Source organism: Haliotis cracherodii, unplaced genomic scaffold (genome assembly GCF_022045235.1).
Source record: "Haliotis cracherodii isolate W230 unplaced genomic scaffold, xgHalCrac1.p SCAF_16, whole genome shotgun sequence".
Taxonomy (NCBI): Eukaryota; Metazoa; Mollusca; class Gastropoda; order Lepetellida; family Haliotidae; genus Haliotis; species Haliotis cracherodii.
The window spans coordinates 31179200-31205586 of record NW_027266271.1 but is presented as its reverse complement, the minus strand read 5'-3'; the positions used below and the strand labels follow the sequence as shown (position 1 = coordinate 31205586).

Sequence of the window (26387 nt, the reverse complement as noted above, 5' to 3'; positions counted from 1 at the left end):
TGTCCTGGAGATGGTAGACCAGGGTGGCAGGGAGACAGGTGTGATACTGGTGAGGAGGTCCTACTGTCAGGTGTAGTGTGATCCAGTCAGTGGTGTGTGTCCTGGAGACTAGACCAGGGTGGCAGGGAGACAGGTGTGATACAGGTGAGGTGTTACTGTCAGGTGTAGTGTTGTCCAGTGAATGGTATGTGTCCTGGAGACTGTAGACCAGGGTGGCAAGGAGACAGGTGTGATACTGGTGAGGAGGTCCTACTGTCAGGTGTAGTGTGATCCAGTCAGTGGTGTGTGTCCTGGAGACTGTAGACCAGGGTGGCAGGGAGACAGGTGTGATACAGGTGAGGTGTTACTGTCAGGTGTAGTGTTGTCCAGTGAGTGGTGTGTGTCCTGGAGACTGTAGACCAGAGTGGCAGGGAGACAGGTGTGATACAGGTGAGGAGGTCTTACTGTCAGGTGTAGTGTTGTCCAGACAGTGGTGTGTGTCCTGGAGACTGTAGACCAGGGTGGCAGGGAGACAGGTGTGATACAGGTGAGGAGGTCTTACTATCAGGTGTATTGTTGTCCAGTCAGTGGTGTGTGTCCTGGAGGCTGTAGACCAGGGTGGCAGGGAGACAGGTGTGATACAAGTGAGGAGGTCTTACAGTCAGGAGTAGTGTTGTCCAGTCAGTGGTGTGTGTCCTGGAGACTGTAGACCAGGGTGGCAGGGAGACAGGTGTGATACAGGCGAGGAAGTCTTACTGTCAGGTGTAGTGGGACCCAGTCAGTGGTGTGTGTCCTGGAGACTGTAGACCAGGGTGGCAGGGAGACAGGTGTGATACAGGCGAGGAAGTCTTACTGTCAGGTGTAGTGGGACCCAGTCAGTGGTGTGTGTCCAGGAGACTGGAGATCAGGGTGGAAAGGCATTTAGTCTGATGTAATACAGGAACCCAGAGAAAATACAAAAGTCCAAAGATGAGCTGTATAATTTACTCAACCGGTTTCACGCATGTGATTTTCAAGAGTACGGTTATACCGTTACGCTGTTTTGACGTCACAGTGCACCCTAAATACTCTATATACTTTGAGGGGCAACTCTGTAGAACGTTAAATAATATTATTCACATTCTGTAGATTTCATATCTTTAAATTAACAAATGCGCGTCGATCACCGCTTCAAGCCCTGTTGTGCTACTTAATGCCTGGACAACAGCTTTCAGCCATCTTATATCTGCAAGATGTCAACATTGAAGCGTTGGACTGATAAAACAGAAACATACGCAATGATGTTCGGGGCTGACTTGCCGATGACTTCAGTATGAATCTGAAACCAAATTTCAAATATCAGATTTGATACATTTAAGTCATATTGCATATTTGTTATCAGAGTTCACAACGGTTCGCCCCGATTATGTTTCTAGGTTTGTCAGCACCATACCGGTGCTCGTGGGTTTCACCGAAGTGGTAAACGTCTGAGACCTGCATCACTTCGGGCTTTCCTCCCACATTAAGCTGACACGCCGTGATATAACTGGAATAATGTTAAAAGCGGCGTTAAACCAAACTCACTCACTCACTCACTCACTCACTCACTCACTCACTCTCTCACTCCCTCACTCACTCAGAGTTCACAATCGTAAAACCAGTCATTATCTCACTTTTAAGGCGCTTGTTATGTTGAATTTATTATAAAAAATATACACACTCAAAAACGGAATGTTTATCCACTTTATGTCAGAATGCTATGGTGTCGACTGCAAGGAACCATGTGCTGGGAGGAAGTGTGCTGACACTAACTCATCATGTGACCGCTACAACGGGTCATGTGACACTGGATGTCGCGATGGTTGGACGGGTGATGACTGCACACAAGGTATGTTTTCGTAATAACATTGATTGCATATTTTCAGGGACACAGGTGTGATACAGGCTCTAGCGTTGTCGTTTTATATTTGCTGACAGGTACAGGTGTTGTGTGACCCTTACCCTCAACATGTTGCAAGTTTTTGGCAGGTATATAAATCATCACCATGGTGATCATATTTGAAATAGCAATTGTCCATTTCATAACAAGTTATGCTGATTATCTCAATGCCACATTTTGACTTATGACGATATAGTTAATCATATTCTATTCAGTATCAACTTTAAGTGGCAACAATGTTGAACGTTAAATACATTTAGTCTCATTCTGTAATTTTCATGTATTAGATTAATAAATAAGCATCAATCTAAGCTCTGTTATGCTATTAATGGCTGGACAACAGCTTCCAAGCTGCTTATGTATGTGAGATGTCGACATGAATGCGTTAGACTAACACAATAGATCACACAATCATGGCTGTATGTGCAGTCGGGGCAGATTTTGGTTACAATGTTAACTGTGAGTAGGAACCTGGACAAAGTTAAAAGTGGCATATTATTCTGCGATCATGTTAACACCACTGATTCATAGGGTCATAAGTACTTCTCTTGACGAAATTTGACACATTATTAAGGAGAATGATGTCGGGTGCAATTCACTATTTTGACTTGTACCACATGTCCCCGTGTAATTTTAGATGAACAACTGACTTGCCTTTGCATGTTTGTGTGACGGGTGCCACCGGTGGGGCAGGATATGCCCACCTTTTCCTTAAGACGTGGTACCATCACTATTTGACAGTGATTCATAAACACATGTTCATGATGTAGTCGGAATCATACAATCGACTCTGATTTTGGCAGAGATTTTTAATGAATATGGGAAAGGTTTTGTCGCTTTTATTTTCACATCCTTAAACACCAATCTTCCTTTTTCGTGTCAATCTCCTTGTGTACTGAAGAGTATGGGGCAGGTTTCTATGAAATAAACTGTAACAAATGCGCGAGACGAAAACGTGGAGCTGGCACCACATGTGAATATTATACCGGGTCGACTGTGATTCCACCCGAGGTGTAACTTGCAACTTCATTTGTCCTGAATTGCCTTCAGTATTGTTCATGTCATGAAAAGACCGAAGGTAACACTTATTGAGACGACCTAATGGGCGTTTGATGGACGTTGACATCGTACATTGCTACCACACGCCAAGATTGACAAGTAATCAGTGACACCAAGCCCTTGGACGATTGCAAGCTGGACAAACCGCCCGGCAAGTAGCCAATGCATTTCAAGTCCACGTGAGGACCATATACAGGCTCCAGCAACGGTACCAGACCACCAACACGACAGATGACCGACCACGTAGTGGAAGAACAAGGGTCACCAGCCGACGTCAGGATCGTCAGATAGTGCGACGGCATCTTCAAGATCGCTTTGTTACTGCTGCAGAAACTGCTCGAGAGACCATGGGGACACACCAGCGACACATTAGTGCGGACACCGTGCGTTGGCGATTGGCGAGCAGACACCTCCACTGTCACAGGCCACACCGAGGACCCATTTTGACACCACGTCATCGCCGGGACCGTCTTCGGTGGGCAACACAGCACCAGCACTGGCGCCACCAGCAGTAGAGAAGAGTCCTCTTCTCAGACGAGAGCCGTTACATGATCTCAACAGCAGATGGCAGAGAGAGAGAGTGTCTGGCAACGCCGTGGGAAACGTTATTTGGATGCTTGTGTTGTTGAGAGACTCGTGGGGTGGTCCGAGCATTATGGTGTGGAGTGAAATTGGTCTTGCACAGAGGGTTCGCCCTGTGGTCTTCGAGAACGTGGTCCAGGGAGAGGCAATGGTGTCACAGCAGCTCGGTACATGGATCAAGTCTTGAGACCACACGCCATACCTCATTTGACACGTCGCCGCAACCACGAGTTTCAGCATGATAACGCTCGTGCCCACACTGCAAGAGCAACAACAGACTTCCTCCAGCAGAATGACATCAGAACCATGTAGTGGCCTGCCCTCAGTCCCGATTTAAATCCCATTGAGCACCTGTGGGACCAGATTCAAAGACGGCTGAACGACGTCCGACCAAGGCTGACAACTGCAGCTGAACTGTGTCAGGCGTTCCTCAGAGTGTGGGCTCAAGTGCCTACTTCATCAACCGCCTCATCCATTCAATGTATCGACGTTGCACGGCAGTCATCAATGCACATGGCGGACACACGAGATACTGACTTGTGATGCCATTTTCTCAGAGACTAGTGTTGCGTTTGACTTTAAGAACATTTGACACTTTAATTTCAACCTTGATGATCTGTTTTGCCAAGTTTCATCTCTTTAATATGACTCAAAGTATGTTTACAGTGTTTGGACAAATAGGGTTTCTCATAATCTATCCATGGCGACGTTTCTTTTTCAGTTCAGTATATAAATCATCACCATGGTGATCATGTTTGAAATAGCATGTTTGAAATAGCAATTCATCACAAATTATGATGATTATCTTAATGACACATTTTCAACAATGACGATGTTGCCAGTCCTATGTTATTCAATATAAACTTTGAGGGGCCACACTTTGGAACGTTGAAGACATATCATCTCATTCTGTAGATTTCACATCTTTAAGTTAATCTTCCTTTTAGCCCCGTTATGCCACAGGTATGGCTAAATGTGTGTTCGGAGCAGACTTAAATATTAAGTGTTAACTGCGTTTAAGAATCGGGACCAAGTTATAATTGGCATATTTCATTCATTTTAGTCACATCTGTATATTTGTGGTAACAGCAAAAAGTCATCTTCGTATTGGAAAGAAATGGGATTCTGGGATGATGTTTACTCATCCGATTCACACATTAATAACCTTAACTTTCATCATGAACACACCACGTTTATGACAACCTTAAACACCATTTTATGCACTATGAAACATTAACTGTAGACCAGGGTAGCAGGGAGACAGGTGTGATACAGGTGAGGAGGTCTTACTGTCAGGTGTAGTGTTCTCCAGTCAGTGGCGTGTGTCCTGGAGACTGTAGACCAGGGTGGCAGGGAGACAGGTGTGATACAGGTGAGGAGGTCCTACAGTCAGGTGTTCTGTTGTCCAGTCAGTGGTGTGTGTCCTGGAGACTGTAGACCAGGGTGGCAGGGAGACAGGTGTGATACAGGTGAGGAGGTCACACTGTCAGGTGTAGTGTGATCCAGTCAGTGGTGTGTGTCCAGGAGACCGTAGACCTGGGTGGCAGGGAGACAGGTGTGATACAGGTGAGGAGGTCTTACTGTCAGGTGTACTATGACCCAGCCAGTGGTGTGTGTCCTGGAGACTGTAGACAAGGGTGGCAGGGAGACAGGTGTGATACAGGTGAGGAGGTCTTACTGTCAGGTGTAGTGTTCTCCAGTTAGTGGCGTGTGTCCTGGAGACTGTAGACCCGGGTGGCAGGGAGACAGGTGTGATACATGTGAGGAGGTCTTACTGGCAGGTGTAGTGTGATCCAGTCAGTGGTGTGTGTCCTGGAGACTGTAGACCAGGGTGGCAGGGAGACAGGTGTGATACATGTGAGGAGGTCTTACTGGCAGGTGTAGTGTTGTCCAGTCAGTGGTGTGTGTCCTGGAGACTGTAGACCAGGGTGGCAGGGAGACAAGTGTGATACATGTGAGGAGGTCTTACTGGCAGGTGTAGTGTTGTCCAGTTAGTGGTGTGTGTCCTGGAGACTGTAGACCAGGGTGGCAGGGAGACAGGTGTGATACATGTGAGGAGGTCTTACTGTCAGGTGTAGTGTTGTCCAGTTAGTGGTGTGTGTCCAGGAGACTGGAGACCAGGGTGGAAAGGCATTTAGTGTTATGTAATATAGGAACTTAAATGTAATACAAATGAGGACCTTCTACTGTCAGGTCGTGTGGTGTGACCTAGTCAATGGTGTGTGAAGCCTTTGTCAAGTGTTTGACAGAATCAGTTTTATACTTCATAACCATGGTAGATAGAGATAAAATACAAAAGTCCAAAGATGAGCTGTATTATTTACTCAACCGGTTTTACGCTTGTGATTTTCAAGAGTACAGATATACCGTTACGCTGTTTTGACGTCACAGTGCACCCTAAATAATCTATATACTTTGAGGGGCAACTCTGTAGAACGTTAAATAATATTAGTCACATTCTGTAGATTTCATATCTTTAAATTAACAAATGCGCGTCGATCACCGCTTCAAGCCCTCTTGTGCTACTTAATGGTTGGACAACAGCTTTCAGCCATCTTATATCTGCGAGATGTCAACATGGAAGCGTTGGACTGATAAAACAGAAACATACGCAATGATGTTCGGGGCTGACTTGCCGATGACTTCAGTATGAATCTGAAACCAAATTTCAAATGTCAGATTTGATACATTTAAGTCACATTGCATATTTGTTATCAGAGTTCACAACGGTTCGCCCCGATTATGTTTCTAGGTTTGTCAGCACCATACCGGTGCTCGTGGGTTTCACCGAAGTGGTAAACGTCTGAGACCTGCATCACTTCGGGCTTTCCTCCCACATTAAGCTGACACGCCGTGATATAACTGGAATAATGTTAAAAGCGGCGTTAAACCAAACTCACTCTCTCACTCACTCACTCACTCACTCAAGAGTTCACAATCGTAAAACCAGTCATTATCTCACTTTTAAGGCGCTTGTTATGTTGAATTTATTATAAAAAATATACACACTCAAAAACGGAATGTTTATCCACTTTATGTCAGAATGCTATGGTGTCGACTGCAAGGAACCATGTGCTGGGAGGAAGTGTGCTGACACTAACTCATCATGTGACCGCTACAACGGGTCATGTGACACTGGATGTCGCGATGGTTGGACGGGTGATGACTGCACACAAGGTATGTTTTCGTAATAACATTGATTGCATATTTTCAGGGACACAGGTGTGATACAGGCTCTAGCGTTGTCGTTTTATATTTGCTGACAGGTACAGGTGTTGTGTGACCCTTACCCTCAACATGTTGCAAGTTTTTGGCAGGTATATAAATCATCACCATGGTGATCATATTTGAAATAGCAATTGTCCATTTCTTAACAAGTTATGCTGATTATCTCAATGCCACATTTTGACTTATGACGATATAGTTAATCATATTCTATTCAGTATCAACTTTAAGTGGCAATAATGTTGAACGTTAAATACATTTAGTCTCATTCTGTAATTTTCATGTATTAGATTAATAAATAAGCATCAATCTAAGCTCTGTTATGCTATTAATGGCTGGACAACAGCTTCCAAGCCGCTTATGTATGTGAGATGTCGACATGAATGCGTTAGACTAACACAATAGATCACACAATCATGGCTGTATGTGCAGTCGGGGCAGATTTTGGTTACAATGTTAACTGTGAGTAGGAACCTGGACAAAGTTAAAAGTGGCATATTATTCTGCGATCATGTTAACACCACTGATTCATAGGGTCATAAGTACTTCTCTTGACGAAATTTGACACATTATTAAGGAGAATGATGTCGGGTGCAATTCACTATTTTGACTTGTACCGCATGTCCCTGTGTATTTTTTAGATGAACAACTGACTTGCCTTTGCATGTTTTTGTGACGGGTGCCACCGGTGGGGCAGGATATGCCCACCTTTTCCTTAAGACGTGGTACCATCACCATTTGACAGTGATTCATAAACCCATGTTCATGATGTAGTCGGAATCATACAATCGACTCTGATTTTGGCAGAGATTTTTAATGAATATGGGAAAGGTTTTGTCGCTTTTATTTTCACATCCTTAAACACCAATCTTCCTTTTTCGTGTCAATCTCCTTGTGTACTGAAGAGTACGGGGCAGGTTTCTATGAAATAAACTGTAACAAATGCGCGAGACGAAAGTGTGGAGCTGGCACCACATGTGAACATCATACTGGATCGACTGTGATTTCACCCGAGGTGTAACTTGCAACTTCATTTGTCATGAGGTGAAATTGGGTTTAACGTCGCGTCCAAGAATATTGCACTTATATAGCGACGTGTCATTTGTCATGAGTTGCCTTCAGTATTGTCCATGTCATGAAAAGACCGAAGTTAACACTTATCGAGACGACCTAATGGGCGTTTGATGGACGTTAACAAGGTACAGCGTGATCGCTTTCGGGTCGTTCCCTAATGGTGCCACAATGTCTGGACAAACTGCGTTCCATAATGTCCATGGCAGAGTCACAGGGCAATAACATCGATACATCTTTACACCACTCGTGGTGTTATTTGCACAACATGTTGGGGAGCCTTTCATCTTTCAAGATAATATATAACACACGTGCCAATCGTGCCAGGATTGTGATCCATTTCCTCAAACTGCGTAACATCCATGCCATGCCATGGTCAGCACTCAATCCTGACCATTCCCACTTTATACAAGTCTGGGAGGTCACTTGCAACATCAAAATCCGCCCACCACTCTCAATGCACTCACTGATGAGTGGTACAACTTGAGTCAAGGTGGCATTTGTCGACTCTTCAGTAGAATGCATCGAAACATCCGTGCATGACACCACGTTTATGCACTATGAAATATAAATTTTCCCTTTTCATGTCAATCCCATCTGTTTGGTAGGGTAACTATGGAATAAACTGTAACAAAACCTGTGCACGACGATAGTATGCAGCTGGCACCACACCATGTTACTGTAATACCGGGTCGTGTGTCGCTACATGCCAACCAGGGTGTAGAGAAAGTGATTGCACCAAATGAAAATATGCTATGCAATGTACTTAATAGTTTCTTTCATCCAGCATTCTTGAATATTTCCGGTCCTTATTCTGGACTATTCAGATATATTTCTAATATATCTAACACAATGATCTGAAAAGCAACAATGTGCCAGTACTACCTTCATAACTCATAATTACCTTCATAATTTGTGCATACCGCTCCGAGCAGCCCTACACACTCGCGTGGGGTGTCATTCCCAATTTTGACACTATCACAGAAAGTCATCTAGTCTCTGTGGACCATTATTTCTGTCAATCTTATTGATTCTGCTTTCCATACAGTTGTGATTAACTTGATTTCATGCATTGTTTCTGAATGAACTAGCGATGCAGCGTCTAAAACGCGCCGAGCATCTACAGGCTTTGGGGCATGCCAGAAACTGGACTTTCAATGTTCAATGTTCAGTCTGTGGTTGGGACATTGGGACAGGTACCAACAGACCTACACTGTTGACGATTGACCCCGTTCAGGGCGTCCAAGGTCGACGAACACAGGGTCGATTGATACGAAACCAGGCTCTACGAAATCGAGCTCAAACGGCAAATGGAATAGCTGCAAACTTTCATCGGTCTATTAGACTACGAGTTACGGGTCAGACGATTAGAAATCGTCTCAATTCAGATCATCGCCATCCTCGACAGCCACGTGTTGTGACCATGCTCACCGTGCACGAATCGTCAATACTCACCTCCAGCAGCACAACATCCATAGGATGTCATGGCTAGCAATGAGAACAGACCATTTCCCCATTCATCACGATTGGGACATGATAGGAAGACGTGTGCGTCAACGTAATAGGCCGCCGACCGCGTTGGCTGAACTTGGCCAGGCGGTTGCCTCAAAACGCCATTCGGAGACATACGCAATGAATGAATATTTGACAAATCGTGCCGGTATTACACACTACTCATCCAAAAACGTCAAATTTGAAATTTCGCATCTTTCGCATTTCGTTGGCGGTCATAACATCTACGGTCATACTTCACTACCAGTTGTGCTGGGTTCCTAATTTGCTCATCATTATCACACAACTACTACTAGAGACTTAGATCTCCTCAGAAACAGGAACCTAATCAGAGAGCATGTGTGTTGAACTATATTGTCTGACCTGTATGAAACTAATGAAAATCTGATTTCATTGCTGAAGAAGGTAAGAAGGTTTAATTCTTTGGACGATATTCTGTCCTTACATTTCAGAACACGGTCAGCATTTCATTATTTCCTATCTGTACCAATAGTACATAATATTACTGTGGATATAATCTGACATATCTAGATCATGCCTGCAAAACGTGTCCCTTGTCATCGTGATTATAAAATCGAATGTTCTAACCCTTGGGCGCCTAGATATGTGGCACCCGTCACGAAAACATACGAGTAAAGTTGTTCACCCTTTAAAGCTCAGGAACATATGAGAGGTCAAAATGAAGAATTGCATCGGACATCGTTCAGGTCACTGATCGGTCAAATTCGGAAATGTCAAAATGTCTTCCATATTACGTTTTGAAAGTTTTACTGTGGCCTTGAATGTCGTAACACTGATCAAATATGTTTTAGCAAGAGTCCTATGACGCTGATTGAAATCTTATTTATGAGATATTGTTTACAGCGGTGGTAAACCCAACTCACTTACTCACTCGTAGAAAGAGCATGCTCTATTTTACCCCAAAAGCTGTGAAATATAGACACTAAATGTTGGAGCTGTTTTAATCTTGCTTTTGTTTTCACGCCGCCGTCTCACGGCATGACCACTGCTGTTGCAGTGTCGGCTAACAAACACGCAAATTGTGGGAGTGACGGGTGTTGGCGGTAGGGAACCAAATTCCTACCCTTTTCACGAACACCTTGTGCCATCACTGATTTTCAGTATAATTTTCACCATTATTTTGCCTTTTTTACACCCTGTGGAATCTGTTTAGTAAGATAACCAAGACTGGTTATTTTCCAGCGTTTATATTATTATATGACAGAAATAAAAAAAAAGGGGAAGCGCACTATTGGAACTTTTAGGTGATCCTTCTTTTCATTCAGTCTCTTGTGGAGAAAATTTTGTCCCACCGAATCATTATGCATCGATCTAAATATGAAGCGTTGCGGCGTTTTCACTGGTCTCCTTTATTTCTAGTACAGATGGATAAATCTGAGTGACCGTCATTGAACGATATCTGATTAATGATATCTCTGAAGCTTAAGTTAAACTTTTTAGCCACATGTCCTTGCTTTGACGTTGCCAACCCGAGCAGAAATTTTTGATCAGGAAATCCAGATAAGAGTCTCTGTTAAATGTCTGATTCCGGATACCTTCTAGCTAATATTATCTTAAAAGGGAGTATGGACTGCAACTTGATCCGATATCAAGTAGAGGCAATCACAAGCAGGTGACTGGATTTGGATGCCTAATAGATGTTATATTGCTTGACTCTCTGACTCATTCATTCAAGCATCTAAAATTCATCTTTACTTTAAATCATTCAATATCTACCCAATAATATATCTTTGTTATTCAAGTTCAGGAAACCTTACCCGTGTCTACCATTGTGGGATGTGCAACCGGTGCTGTGATACTTCTGTTCTTCGTCATCATCACGGTATTGCTGGTGTAAGTACAATGTTTTCAAAACCCTTAATGGTTGCCGGGAGTACTTAATCTGTTGCTTATGTTTGTAACTGTGGTTCACATTTTCAGACGACGAAAAAGAAAACAGTCAGCAGCATCGTTGCCTGAACGAGTTGTTGGCCATAGGGAAAATTGTAAATCTACAAAATCGGAAATACACGGTAAGCATTGTCTATTAACTCGAACAATTTGTGTGTGATGCCACATACCTTTACACTTGGTTTGCTTATGTGTTACATGTGTCCTGTCGGATTAAATGATTAACAAAATAGTTTGAATGTCGTTTCATGCATATGCTAAAGAAATGTTGGTCATTTGGCATGTAGAATTGTAAAAACTGTATCAAGTAACACCATCAAAAGATCAAACTAAACACACATTATCACAGCTATATGACACAGTTTTATGAAGTCGTCTCGCCTTTGTTCAATGGTACGAATCTAGTCCTTGCTCATAAATTCCAGTAAAGCAGAAGAGTCAGGAACTAATACATTCCCGAAAGAGGTCGAACTTGTATGTGTGTCATGTGTTCTCAGGTAAGAACGAAGTGAGAGACAACGCAAAAGGAGAAGTTAAAGATGAGGAAAGGGGTGAACTTAGCCAGCCACTGCAACATGACATCATTGAGGTTGAGGAGGACTATGATCCGCCTGTCTTTGGACCAGATGCTGCTGTGGATCTTCAGGACAGGAACTACTACAACTTTGGGGAAGTGGGGATGGGTAGAGCGACACCGGTGTCGGAGTTGGAGGCCAAAGTTCGGCGAATGGTGGAACGACCGGACGAAACTCAGGAGGAGTTTCAGGTATGTTATGTCTTTTTGATAATGGCATGAGGAGATGCCATGTTCAGGTCATTTCGGCTGTTTTGCTGAAAGTTTTAAAGGTGACAGGAGCGTCAGGCACTGATCGGCTACTAGTGTGTTTTGTTACTTTCAGGGATTGCCAGGTGGTTTCATACACCCCCACCAAGAATCTCAGCTGCCGGAAAACAAAGGGAAAAACAGATTTAAAGGCTACTACCCGTGTAAGTTAGCACAGTAATAAGTAATCTACCAATTATATTCTTTATATCAAGGTGATGTAGTAAACAACTAAAACTAAAACAAACAAAACCTTTGTATGGTGAATATACATACAAATGACAGCTACTTACAAACATACTTACAATGCTTCATTACAGGCTAAACGGGTATTGTTCTCGGTTCTAAAATCCCTTTCATCACTTAAACCTATTCCACTGAAACTATTTTTTAAAATATTCGATACAAAAATTGCTCCAATTATGTTATATGGGGCTGAAATGTGGAGTTTTGAAAACTGCAAAGAAATAGAAAGTATCCATGTACTTGCTTGTAAACGTCTGCTAGGTGTGAAAACGTCTACTCCCAATCATGTTGTGCGAGGAGAATGTGGAAGATACCCACTGTACATTTCTGCGTATGAACGCTGTATAAAATATTGGTGTAAACTTATGTCCCTACCAAATTCACGATATCCTTAGAAAAGTTATGATATGTTATTTCAGCTAGCCACACATGGTAAAACTAATTGGGCTACAAAAGTCAAAACTCTTTTATACAGCCTTGGATTTGGATATATATGGGAGAACCAATATGTTATTTGCCCCGAATCATTTATTTCCGAATGTGAAGATCGGTTAAAATTTGCTTACGAACAGGACTGGCATTGGTCTTTAGCAAATAGTTCTAAAATGTTCCATTATACACTTTTCAAAAATTCATTCAGTCTAGAGTTGTATTTGTCTGCTATCACTATCAACAAATTTCGTGTTGCACTAGCCCAGTTTCGCTGTAGCTCCCACACTCTCCATATTGAGACTGGTAGATACGTTAATACTCCACGAGAGCAGAGATTGTGCAATAGTTGCAACCAAAGATATGTCGAGAATGAATATAATTTTTTTATTAATTTGTAACGCTTATGATGAACTTCGTCTTCAGTATTTACCACAGAAGTATTTTTTACATCCTACTCTTGCTAAATTCAATATGCTTATGGCGGTAAACAATGAAACTGTAATTAGAAATGTTGCAACTTTTATATACCTTGCTATGAATGTTAGACTCCAAACACTAACCCTATAAATGTTAATGATGGACCGAATATTGTACCATGGGCCGCTGGCCTACACATGTACATGAATAAAGAATTATGTGAGACAGCTACAAGCATCACTAAGGTCTCCTGGCTAGGTGACATAGTTTGTTTGCTTCTCTATGCATATTAGTGAAATGTCAGCAATATCAAACCTTAAGTATTTTACATCCAAAAATAAAATACAAAAGTTCCTTCGAACTGTGAGTATACAAACAATGGCATATACATGCATCATTAATATATCCTGGTTAGCTTTTTGTGCATGTCCGCAGACATAGATGTTAGAGTATATTGAACTAAAACACAGTTTCGGTGTAAGTGCATAGTTGATAATTCAAGTGGGACGTTGACTGAAAAAGAAACAAAAAGATACATGTCCACGCTTGCTAAGCATAATTCGTATATACTATGACTATAATGCATGAGACAAACAACACGAGAACAGGATACAATTTATCACATTTTTTAAATGTTTCGCCCCTGATCTGGTGTTGTGTCTTTGTATAGACGACTACAACCGTGTGGTGCTGCATGACGACAACAGCGGTGGTGGAGGAGACTACATCAACGCCAGCTATGTGGACGTGAGCGTTAAGTGCTACATTATGACTATACATATGTAACCTTCCGTATCGTTTCATTATCAATTACAATATATACTGTTATATTGTTATAAATGTTATAATGTTATAAATGATCATATATGTGCAGTGTGATTTTGGTTTGGTTTCAACCCTCACCAATATATATTTTGTAGGGATACAACATCGAAAAGCGCTACATCGCAGCACAAGGTATGGTTTATTGAGACATCAATGGTTGTTTTTTTCCACCGATGGGTCAAGACACGCTCACCTCACGAACACCTGGTACCACTTATTGATAGTGATTCATGAATCACATGATTATGACATAGTCGGAATCATACTACAGACTCCTCTTTTAGCAGGGATATAATTTGTATATGGAAATCGTTTTGTCACCTTTATTTAATATTTTTGATGTTGCGTGAATGAGGACACTTAGTGCGCTGCGGATATCAAAGTACTGAAAGAGCTGATATCGTTCACAGGGCCCTACAGACTTGAGGTTGTGGATACCTTCTGGGGGATGATCTGGCAGGAAGAATGCAGAATCGTTGTGATGGTAACTGGTCTCTTCGAAGCAGGCAAGGTGATAGTGCTACAATGATGATATTGTCACAAGTATGCTCTATTAAACAGGCGCCACTATTGACGACTTCTTAACATGACAATTTATGGTTACAAGGTTACAAACATAATGTGCACTATATCCGTGCTCGCACCATACTGGTAAACGTCTAAGACCTGCATCACTTGGTGCTATCTTCACACATCAAGTTTACGCTTGTTGATATAACTGAAATACTGTTCAAAGCGGCTTTTAAACTCACTCACTCACAATCATGATGTGGCAATGCAGTATTTGATAACATTGTCAGACTGAACGACGAAGTATGAGAAATAATGGTATAATACAGTCTATTGCATCGAGGTATATGCATTTGCACACAGATGAAGTGCCTTCGTTACTGGCCGGAGAAAGGTACAGAGACGTTTGGAGACATATCGGTAACCATGGATACTCAGACACGCTTCGCAAACTACACGGTCACTGAGCTCTCCGTGCAACATAAACAGGTATTATGTAATATTAGGTTTTGTACTCTTACATTTTCATAAAATCTTCATGAAATATTGAAATATAATAAATACTTACAATTTCACTCTGCATTTAGGCTGCCAAGAAGCTGTGTCTCCAGCACTTCCACTTTACCAGCTGGCCGGATCATGGCGTCCCAGACACTTCTGCTCTACTGGAGTTCATTAGCAAGGTGAAGGTCACATCAAGGGAACAGACACAGCCAATCATAGTTCACTGCAGGTGAGAATAGTGTAGATAATTTGTTTATGGATGTCTGCTGGTATGACCTTAATTTCACTGCGCCAAACGAAAAGTCTTGTATTCGAGTGTTTCAAGAACTTGTTTTAAGTCAGCAGCTGATGAGATGATAATCATCGACTAAAAGTCCAAGTTAGGGCGTGACATATAAACAGAAGGTGAATATTTACAGGTGACGTATTGGTTGTGACAGGGGTGATAAGGATCAGCCGCAAAACTTTCTTTCAACTTCGGTATCGATGCACAGTAACCGCGTTGCGTGACATCATAGTGCTGTATCAGAATTCAATGCAATGTCGCTGCACGTTAGCAATTGAGGGAAATCTTTTTTTCTGATTAGGTTTAGAAAATGAAGAACATCATATACAGATCAAGTACAAAATGAATGCGAGTCCATGCAATACGTCACATGTATATATTCACCTTCTGTTTATATATCACGCCGTAACTTTGACGCTGTGACTTTTAGTCCATGATTATCCTATATAGATCAAGTACAAAATGAATGCGAATCCATGCGTTGTCCATATATTTTAAACAGTAAAATCATTTTAAATTTTGAGGTATTCCCCGATATGTCACGAAAAGTAAAGTGTTATTTGTGTCAGGGTCATGAATACTGGTAATCAGTTCACCCGGGCCAAAAGCCCAGTAGTTACTAAGGTCACTATTCAATGATGACCAATCATGGTCCGTCAATGTAGCTGCGTTACCTTACCGCCGAGAGAACAGAGCATGCACAACTGCCAGATTATAAAAGTGAAAAACTATAGGTGTTGTGTAAGCACAAAATAGTTCAGTAGATCACAAAAGAGAAACACATATATAAATTGTGTCAATAAATAATAGTTTGTTAGGTCCAATTTCAACATCTTTCTTTACAAGTCCGTTATTGGATCATATATCCGAGATCTGATGCAAAAGAAGTGGGGCACCCAAGTAGGTATCAATAAATTACATGACATTAAACACAAACATTGGTTACACCTACTTCTTGTTGTCAGTCACGATTTGAAGATGTCATATTACGACGATGTCCTAATGGCCATTCTCGTTACACCCATGAGTATTTGTTGAAAGGTGAGGATCCTCCATTTTGTATCCCTTGTGATGAAAGAATCACGGTCAAGCATGTCCTGCTTGTTTGTGTTGATTTTTCCATCACAAGGAATACTTATTTCAAATCATCATCTATCAAGGATCTTTTTAATAGAATAAGTCCTCATTTAATTATTTGTAACTTAGATGGTTAGTGGCTGTATCCTCAAAGGGGTTAAAGCAGAGTAAAGTTATTGCCCCCCTCAGAGGATATGTACGACCACATCATTCAAAGTACCTTTTTTCATGCCACAGTTTTAAACGTAGTATCTTTGTTAATTTAATTGATGGCTAAAATCCATATCATGGCCACAGCTAAAGGGATGGTGTAAATCCTGCTGAGGAACCGTGCAGGAAGCAGAAGTACCGTCAGTCCCCACGGTCCCCAGTATGGTGGCCTAACTTTAGTTGCTGGTGATCTAGTCCACTTTTATATTGTATTGTTGAATGATAATGTATTCTTTTAACTATCCTAAACAAGTTTTAAAATCGAAACTGTGATACTCCAGTTATTATACTGTCCATCGTTGACAGCTTTTTATTCAATCTCAATATAATTATTATAAATGTTTCGTCATGATATGGCTGAAATATTGCCGATGTGACGTTACATTTTACTCACTCACCCACTCAACATCTTCCTGTTTTCAAAACAACTCCAGTGCCGGTATAGGCCGTACAGGGACCTACATCGCTATCGACCGTCTCATGGAGCAGGCCAAGACAGAGGGCATGGTTGACGTTGTCAGCGTCGTCTCCAACATGAGGGGACAGAGGAAGAACATGATCCAGACAAAGGTAGGTGGATCTTCAGAGTGGTGAGTGAGGGAATCTTGTTTAATGCGGCAGCCTGTACATAGTCGAGTCTGGGTCAGGCAAATGTCCCACGCTGTCCGGGTTAAGACATGCAGACAACGAGGTCGACAAGCCCGACCAACCTTCCAAGTGGCCTATTGAGACAACCAGTAGAGTGTTGTGTGCCTGTCCTAAACCAGTCTCCACAGGAGAATTCATATAATTGAATCAAGGGTGACGAAAACATGCGTTGCTGCTGCTGATTTTGTAAACCATGTCACTCTATCATACTTACAGGAGCAGTATCTGTTCGTCTATCAAGCGATGGCGATGTGGTTATCGCAAGGAGACACGTCTTTGGATTCAAACTTCCTCAAAAGGTTGAACCTTGATGACTTGACTAACGTAACCATGGGAAACAAGACCGTACAACAGCATCTTGAGGTAGGTTTGTTTGTTTGTTTTTTAACACCGCACTCAGCAATATTCAAGTTATATGACGGCGGTCTAACGATGACGTGCATCAACCAAGTCAGCGAGCCTGACCTCCCGTTCCCGTTAGTCGCCTCTTACGACAACCATAGTCACCTTCTTCACTGAAGATCTTCACTGGTCTCTTGAGGTAGGTACATTGTTTAGGTCATGTCAAGATTATTAGCTTGCAAGGCCATGTGACCCACATTGCATGTACATATGTGACATGAGTGAGGCGTTGTAGATATTGTACTTAAATTTATTAATACAGGCAGGTTATACAACTTTGACATATCTCCTCTAGAATGGAATAAAGTATAGACACATTTTGATATTTCGTACATGATTTCCTTATTGTTAGAATTGAATAACACGCCGATATGACCTCTATTCAGTTAACTGATTACAATGTTTCATATTTAACTTCGTGTTTGTGAAAGAGACCAGACCTTCTTAAATTGCCTAATATACTGACACTTATTCAACGTTTCGTGCATATGTTCTCATTTGAGAGTGAAGAGCTAAAATCCATAATATTGTAACCTTTCATACACAATTCAAAAGTTCCTTTTCCTGTGTCGCGAAATGCTTTCACCAAACGTCAGCGATAGTGCCGGAAAAGTATCGCTAATGTGGCTCGCAAAAGGATTGATAATACTACGAAAATGGCTACAAAATGCCGCGAAAGTTGGCTCGGAGTAGCTGATTAGTAACGCGACTGACCTGTGAAGATCCGGGATAGAATAGGTCTTCAGCAACCCATGCTTGCCATAAAAGGCGACTATGCTTATTTTCTTTTGCCTTCTTCGCCCTTTAGGATCTCTTTCGCAGATATTCGAGACTGATAATTTTATGGCATTGACGTTTTGAATTTATTAAATTCCCAAATATGATATTATATTTATATAACAAAAGTTATGTACAAGTTCATGTATATGATCCTTATATGTAAATGGCCGGCCGGTATTCCATACTTTTCTATCATATATCATTGGGAATAATTCACTTTATTGTTTACTTAATTGTTTACTGAATCTCTGTCGTAAGAGGCGACTAACGGGATCGGGTGGTCAGGCACGGTGACTTGGTTGATGCATGTGGATCGATCGATCGATCAATTGCGTGGATCGATGCTCATGATGACAATCACTGGATTGTCTGGTCCAGACTCGATTATTTTTCAGACCGCCGTCATAAAGCTGGAATATTGCTGAGTACGGCGTTTAACAGTGGCGCAACAGTGCCGCCATAGTGGCACCATATTGGGAAACAACACTTTAGAGATACTATCGTGTGTTGCTTCCCCCTACCCCCTATATTGGATGCGAGGATACGGATATATACTCCGTCTAACAAGGAACTATACAAAGCCTGTGCAAAACATATATTTGCTTGTGTTTCTCGTGGCGTATTTGAAAGGTGTAGCGGGTTACATGTACGTCATTGAGTATTTCTATTCATTGCAGACTCTGCACGATAATCCTTCCAGTAAGTAGAATAGAATATTACATTGATATAAATCATATGTATGCTTGAACTGGACATGTAGATCATAATTAAAACAAAAAATTGGTGTGATGTTGCTATGTCCTTGAATTGTTACATTGCTACGTAACGTGCTGAAGATCCTTCTATTTCACAACGACACATCATACAACTGCACTACTGTGATCACTGTACATGTGTTGCTTACCTGTCAGCTGATAGGAGATGATATGACTTTAGTATTCCAAGGGAAATTCATATTGCACAGTTGAATAGCACTAAAATATGAAAGAAAGAAAATATGTCATATCAATTATGTACATTAGTACACTTACTAATTTAACCAAGAGGAAAAACAAGTAGAAAATTGAACACTATAACAGTGACGACAAGGAAGGGTAATTAAGGTGTATGTATTTATATCACAGCAAGAGTACACTTTAATAAAATGGATAATGAAAGGAAAAGATGTTTGTACAGTGAACTGTTAAAAGAATTAAACAGATAAACATTTAAAAGACTAATACTGGATGGTATGAATGATTTCCTGGCCCTGTTAGTTTTCACCATCGGCATGCGCAGTCGGCGACCAGAAGGTAGACACTGATATTCGGAATGAAGTATATGACTGCTGTCATTTAGTATCGTACGCCCCTTTTTGACAATTTGCTGCTCATAAATTTCGCCGATCTGTTAAAATTGGGTACCTGAGATTTGCTGTATTTAAGATTTTGTGTATTTTAGATTTATTTTGAACAGACAGGTTTCCGTACAAGCAGTTAACATTAAAAACTAAAATGCTTTGAATAAATGTTTTATAAAACAGAGCGAGTATTGTATTATCAAGTTTAAGATACTTATAAGATGTCTTATAAGTAAAATTTAACAATACGTTCCAGGCATTTCATAGGTATGGATGTTAAAGCAACGGGTCGGTAATCATTATTAACAGAAGGATTTGGAACAGGGATAACATAAGATGTCCTCTCAAGTAAAGGTATAACATTATTATCGATAGACGTTTGGAATACCTTTTTGAAAATATGACAGAGTTGATCACATCATTTCTTCAACACCATACCGCATAGATTATCAGGACTTGTAGCTTGCGGACATTCATTCAGAAAATGATTGTAGCACATCACAGGGAGTTACTTCCAGCGTTTCACAATCCAATAAAGCCTTTCTCAATAAGTCCCTTTCTTTACTGAAATCTTTAAAGTCAAAGCGAGCGAAGAACATATTTAACTCATCGGCAAAGTTCAAATTATCTGCAACACTTATTTCTGCTCGTTTCTTATCTGTGTCATTTATTGTCTTAACGCCCTTCAAAGCCCGTCGAAGATCTCAATCAGCAAACCGTATTTATATTTTTGACTTGTATTGAAGTTTACATTTTTCCGTGGCACGTGATATTTCTTTCTGAACAGATTTAACCTTCAACTTGTCCCCAGAACAAAAAGCTTTTCATTAGTACTGACTTACATTTAAGTTCCTTTGTTATCCACGGCTTATTGTTCGGAAAGATCTTGATAGTTTTTGAAAGCACAATACAGTCAACACAAAACTTTATGTCATGTGACAATCAGCTCGTCAAGAATTCTCTAACACGTCCCATGCGGTACGATCAAAGCACACTTTCAATTGATCAAGAGAATGTGTTGTACACGATTTCACCGATTTTAATGTTGGTTTGTCGGATTTAAACTTTTGCTTGTAGGAAGGGTCTAAATAGACTGAAATGCGATCAGATGTTCCACCAATCATGGTTTCATGGTTAAGTCATTCCAGATCGATATCGTAGACTTTGAGGGGAATTCACGAATTCAGTGATCCAATCAAATATTTTTCATCACCACTTTGCCATTTACGCCCGCGGTTCTTTCTGCACATAATCGAGACTGATAATTCTCTGGCGTTGATGTTTTGAATATATTGTACATTGAATGTATTTGACGAAAATACTCTTATTGATAATATGACTTAACAATTCTATCTTATCCAGTGGACAATGGAAGGAATATCATCACCGTGCCTGTAAGTAAAACGTGTAACAATAGGGGGGATATACTTAACACCTCCCCAAAGGACAATACAAGAAATGAGCAAAACCGATGTCAAATAATAAACGACTCATGTTTTCTACGTTCGGTTTTGGTTGAGTGAGTGAGTGAGTTGGATTAAATGCCGCTTTGAACAGTATTCCAATTATATCTCGTTATGTCAGCTTAATGTGGGAGGAAAGCCCGAAGTGATGCAGGTCACAGACGTTTACCACTTAATTGAAACTCATAATCATGGGTATGGTGCTGCCAAACCTAGAAACAAAACTGGAGCAAACAGGGATTCGAACCCACGATCATATGTTTCTAGTGTGCAAAATGGACACAACTCTGAACAGCAGATTGCTGCACATATGACGACTGGTCCAGTTAAAGCTCATGAAAAATTGCAACCGATTCAATAATCTTTTCTGTTTTTCAGTCTTATACATCGAATAATGGTTTCTACATCATGAGTTCATGTCCCAACAAAGAAGATATTTGGAACGCGGTGTATAACACTGAATCCCGCACGCTCATCACGTGGGGTCAGGATAATCAGGTTAGCGACAACAACAAATTCCAAAACATTTTCTTTGCAAACGTATGTATCTTCTTTCCGCATACCACTTTTCAGTCACAACAATACCAATATTGTCGATGTATGTTTCCCTAAGACTCCTTGCTTGAAACATTGAGGTGTTTACTTTCTGTATGCCCCCCTCTCGTCACCAGACAAAGCCGTTAAAACACCCTTGCTTGAAACATGAAGAGTAATTACTTTCTGTATGCGTGACTCCCGTCAGGAGACAAGGCGGTGAAAACGCCCTTTCTTGAACATTGAGGTATTTACTTTTTGTAGGCGTACCTTCCGTCATCAGACAAGGCCGTTGAAACACCGTTGTTCACAGCGAGACTGGGCAGGGAGGCTATGTTATCAGATGGTATCTCAGTCACCAATATTGATCTTGGAACAAAGGTACGTAAAATGACGCATGGATAGAGTGTCTGTCCGGAGAGCGGGGGATCAGTGGTTCGACCCCCCGCAGCGTCATACCAAAATATGTTGAAAGATGCTACTTACTTAATATGTTACCATTCCTAGCTCTCGGCATTAAGGGGATAACATGGGGAATGATCGGCTCGAAGTCAGTGTACTGTGTCTGACACACACACACACACACACACACACACACACACACACACACACACACACACACACACACACACACACACACACACACTCACACTCACACTCGACTCTGCTTTTACCAGAGATTTCCATTGAATATGGAACGTGTTTGTCGCTTTTATTTGTCAACGACTACTTCGTCTGATCCAGACTCGATTATCTACAGGCCCCCGTTATACAACTGGAATACTACGGCCTTTCACAACATCCACGCCTTCACTCACCGTGTTCAGAAGATGTAGTTAATAGGTTTCTCAGTGAAACAGCTTCTTGATATCGCATGTCAAGTCGGATATCAAGTATTATTATCTTTGAAACTGTTATCAGTTATGTTGGGGACAGCAAATCTTCAGAAAAGACAAAAATACCTGTACAAGAGGTAAAATAGATCGACATCTGAATAACGTGTAACAATGTATTGACGTGTTCCGATTCAGATGAATTCTCGTGCAAGGCTCTAGACGAGCTCTTAAGAAATTAGTGTTTTGATAATTTCTTTCGTTTTTTAAATTTCGCATTAAAAACATAGATTTCAATTCAGTTAATAAACGAATTATTTCAATCGGTTACTGTGAAACAAGGCTGATTCATGTGTGAAGTTTGGTGACATAATCACTGATCTACCCATGTCTCAGGATGATGCCACCACCACCACCACGATCCACAACTACCACCTGACTGGGAGTGTACGTGATCCAGGTGTCGCTGTGCTGATAGACAACTTGCTCACATGGACACAGGATCCAGAACGAGGCTCAAGTATGATTGTGTCCAAGTATGTAAAGTTTCGTTACCCGCACCTTTCCCTTGATCTCATCATGCACCTACTGAATGCTTTCCATGTTAGCTCTAATATTGGTATAAGCTGATATCTCTGTGCTCTAGCACACATATTGATTCCAGCTGCAGTGGCTCCGGTGATCAGTGTTGTGATATCTCTGCGTTATTCACTATTTATCCTCCGCCACGAAGTTGAAGCGGGATATAGGAATGGGTGCTGTCCGTCCGTCACGTTTCGTTTCCGGAGCAGAACTCAATAACCATGAGATATATCTTAACCATATAGATTAGTCTAGTGGTAAACTGTTTTTTGATAGTTTGGGATTTTTAAAAGAGATATTTTTCGTGTTTCCATGACAGCGACTTGGATTTAGACTGAACATGGCGGCAGTGATCGTGAAAAACATAGAGGGGCGGTCGGGTAGCCTAGTGGTTAAAGCGTTCGCTCGTCGAAGACCCGGGTTCGATTCCCGACATGGGTACATTGTATGAAGCCTATTTCTGGTGTACCCCGCCGTGATATTGCTGGAATATTGCTAAAAGCGGCGTAAAACCATACACACGCACACGAAAAACATACAAATATTGTTTGCCTTGGCACACAAATGGTCATGGGGGATATGGGTATTTCATGCTTGTTAATTTCAGTTCCAGTTAATATTGCAATATATATTCACTCTGGTACTAACATTTGCGTCAGCTAATCATTGTTGTAATATGCCTGTACTCCACCACTAATATTGGCTCCAGCTAATGTTATTATATCTCTGTGATGTCCCCAGGACTGCTACAGAATCCCTGCTCCTGGTGCTGCTTGTGAACATCGCCAGCAGACTGAAGGACGACGGAACTGTTGACGTCATCACTGATATGGGGAGACTGTGTGCTCGTCATGGAGGTGCACCCTTTACAATGGTAGGTCGCAATGAATTGCACCGTCAACTATAGAATGAAACGACAGGCAAAATAGCTGTTAATGGATCACTGAAAATCAGTGATAACTCCAGGTGTTCGCTAAAAAGGGAAAGTATGTCCCGCCCTACTGGTACATTTCACATTTCTTCCTAGAAATAACAACTGTAAAAGAAGTTGGTGCATTGAGGAAAGGCATTCTGTAAACCGTATACTGACCGATACCTCACCATTTTGTTTGTGGAACGCGAAGGAACATTTAAGAAAAGCTTGCATGAGTGAGCTTGATTTATAGAAATAAGCTATTATTTTCATATCGATAAACATATGTAGAATAGCCACGACTGCCGTAGCATTTCTCGTAAGTTGAATAAAAATGTGATAGTCACGTAAACAAGTGAAACTAGTATTCTAGGTCCAATATGGATTCGTCCCAATACTGACCGAGATTACCTTTGAGATGGAGAATGCAGGAAAGGCTCTGACACCATTTTAATCATATGATTTATGGTTATAAAATACATTCGACCTCATGTATGTAGACAATCCTAGTGTTGTAATCCACAGTGAAACAAGCTCATGTCAATGTTGTCATTTCAGGATGACGTCCGTTTCTGTCTGGAGTTTTCCCGACAGTTCCTGGAGATTCTCGGGACGTACGCCAACATCTGATGAATAGATCCACTAAATATACTCTATCTATTATTTTCTTTAATTTTAATATTTCCTTATGTAGTTTCTAGAAGAAAAAACATTGTGTATTATGTACAGTACTAAAAGGATTCGGTCAGATGTTCCTGTACTTGTTAGTATGACTTGTATCCAACTTCCTGTCTCGTTGTCATGGTTTCTTGTGTACAACCCGTATGTGTGTTGACCGATACGTATCTCCTCCTTACTGTATGTGTAGGTTTCCTAGTGATACACCTGCACGTGTCTTACCATGTTAACATTTTAACAGTTAATGATTTCATACCAGTACAGATATTTGTTTGTTGTATAACGCCAAAATCAGCAATATTCCAGCTATATGACGGCGTTCTGTAAATAATCGAGTATGTACCAGACACTGTTTTGATTGATATCATGAGCATTGATCCACGTGTTTGGGATACGATGACATGAATCAACAAAGTCAGCTAGCTTGACCACCCGATCCCGTTAGTCACCTCTTACGACAAACATAGTCGCCTTTTACGGCACACATCGGTTGCTGTAGATCTATTTTAACCCTGATCGTTTCGGGTCACAAATTCACACGTGAATTAAAAGTCAAGAAGTCAAGAGTCAAGCTTTACAGTACCACTCTGTTACCAGGCCTGGTTCGGATAAACAAGCATTTGAGAACTATTTAAGGAAATTCAATGATTTTATTGATATTTTATGTCCGTTTGTGATGTTTTTGCAAGAAGTAATTTCACGCTTAATTGACTTTGGAGTGACCAGACAAATATGCCTTATGTTGGAATTGCCAGTTGGAATCAGCCAATATCCACTGTCTTAAGCAATCACTTATTCATTTATATACCATGCGTTTAGTAACAGTTCACAAATGAGCTTTCAGAGATTGCAACGCCCCAGATTTTTGGCTCGACGACTCAAACCTTTAACTACAAGGCCACCCCACCACCTCCATACCAATGTGAAAAGAGGAAATTAATTACATGATTTTGATTATTTTTTGGATATGTTTATGATTAGCGTCTAGACACACAGCTATCCTTATTTCGTGCAGTGGCAGGTATCATCCTGGGATACTCCTTTATTTAGTACAGTCAAAGGTGAAAGGAAATTTGATGTGAGAATTTAAAGTTCTTTGTGATTGTATACGGTAGAGTACTATAGTCCTCGCCAGTTAAAATTGAATCACGAAATATCGCGATGATTACTCAACGAGGATAGCTGCATATGTGATCACGTGAACAAAACTCAATGATGATGTTTATCGCTAGCAAATTGATAATTTCTTGAAAAGCGCACTTTACATTTATTATCATTACTATAAGTAATATTCCTTATCGGCGGAATGGCTTCTTTTAATTTCACTTTAAAAATATTAACACAAAAGTAGCTTTGTAAATCTTCGTTAATTAAACATCGTAATTTTTCGTGATTCTGTTTTAAGCAGCCAGGGCCATAATCTTATTGTCATTCAAACGGTTAAACAACGTTGTTGCTACGTCATCTTTATGTCAAAGTCTGTTTCGCTACATTCACTTTCTATTGATCAATTACTTCCGGATGCTCCCAATTTAAGCCTGTTGTTCTCATCCCCCATCTATGTTGTATTATTCCCTCACTGTCAGACATCCTTAATAAACTGTGCACCTATGTCATTCTTCATTATT

General features: G+C 41.0%; 1 protein-coding gene across 1 annotated transcript; it reads left to right on the top strand.

Annotated features, from left to right (window-relative positions):
- The first annotated feature begins 1792 nt into the window (after positions 1–1792).
- LOC139464071 (receptor-type tyrosine-protein phosphatase epsilon-like) lies at positions 1793–26359 on the top strand. The gene is made up of 20 exons (XM_071245626.1): positions 1793–1846; positions 6581–6715; positions 11115–11200; positions 11288–11379; positions 11755–12023; positions 12157–12244; positions 13846–13922; positions 14096–14132; positions 14411–14511; positions 14874–14999; positions 15098–15243; positions 17022–17157; positions 17452–17598; positions 19095–19116; positions 21119–21150; positions 21598–21717; positions 22018–22134; positions 22983–23122; positions 23910–24042; positions 24640–26359. Exons 1-20 carry the CDS (start codon positions 1817–1819, stop codon positions 24709–24711), a joined length of 2106 nt encoding a protein of 701 aa, XP_071101727.1. The 5' UTR covers positions 1793–1816; the 3' UTR covers positions 24712–26359.
- The last annotated feature ends 28 nt before the right edge of the window (positions 26360–26387 follow it).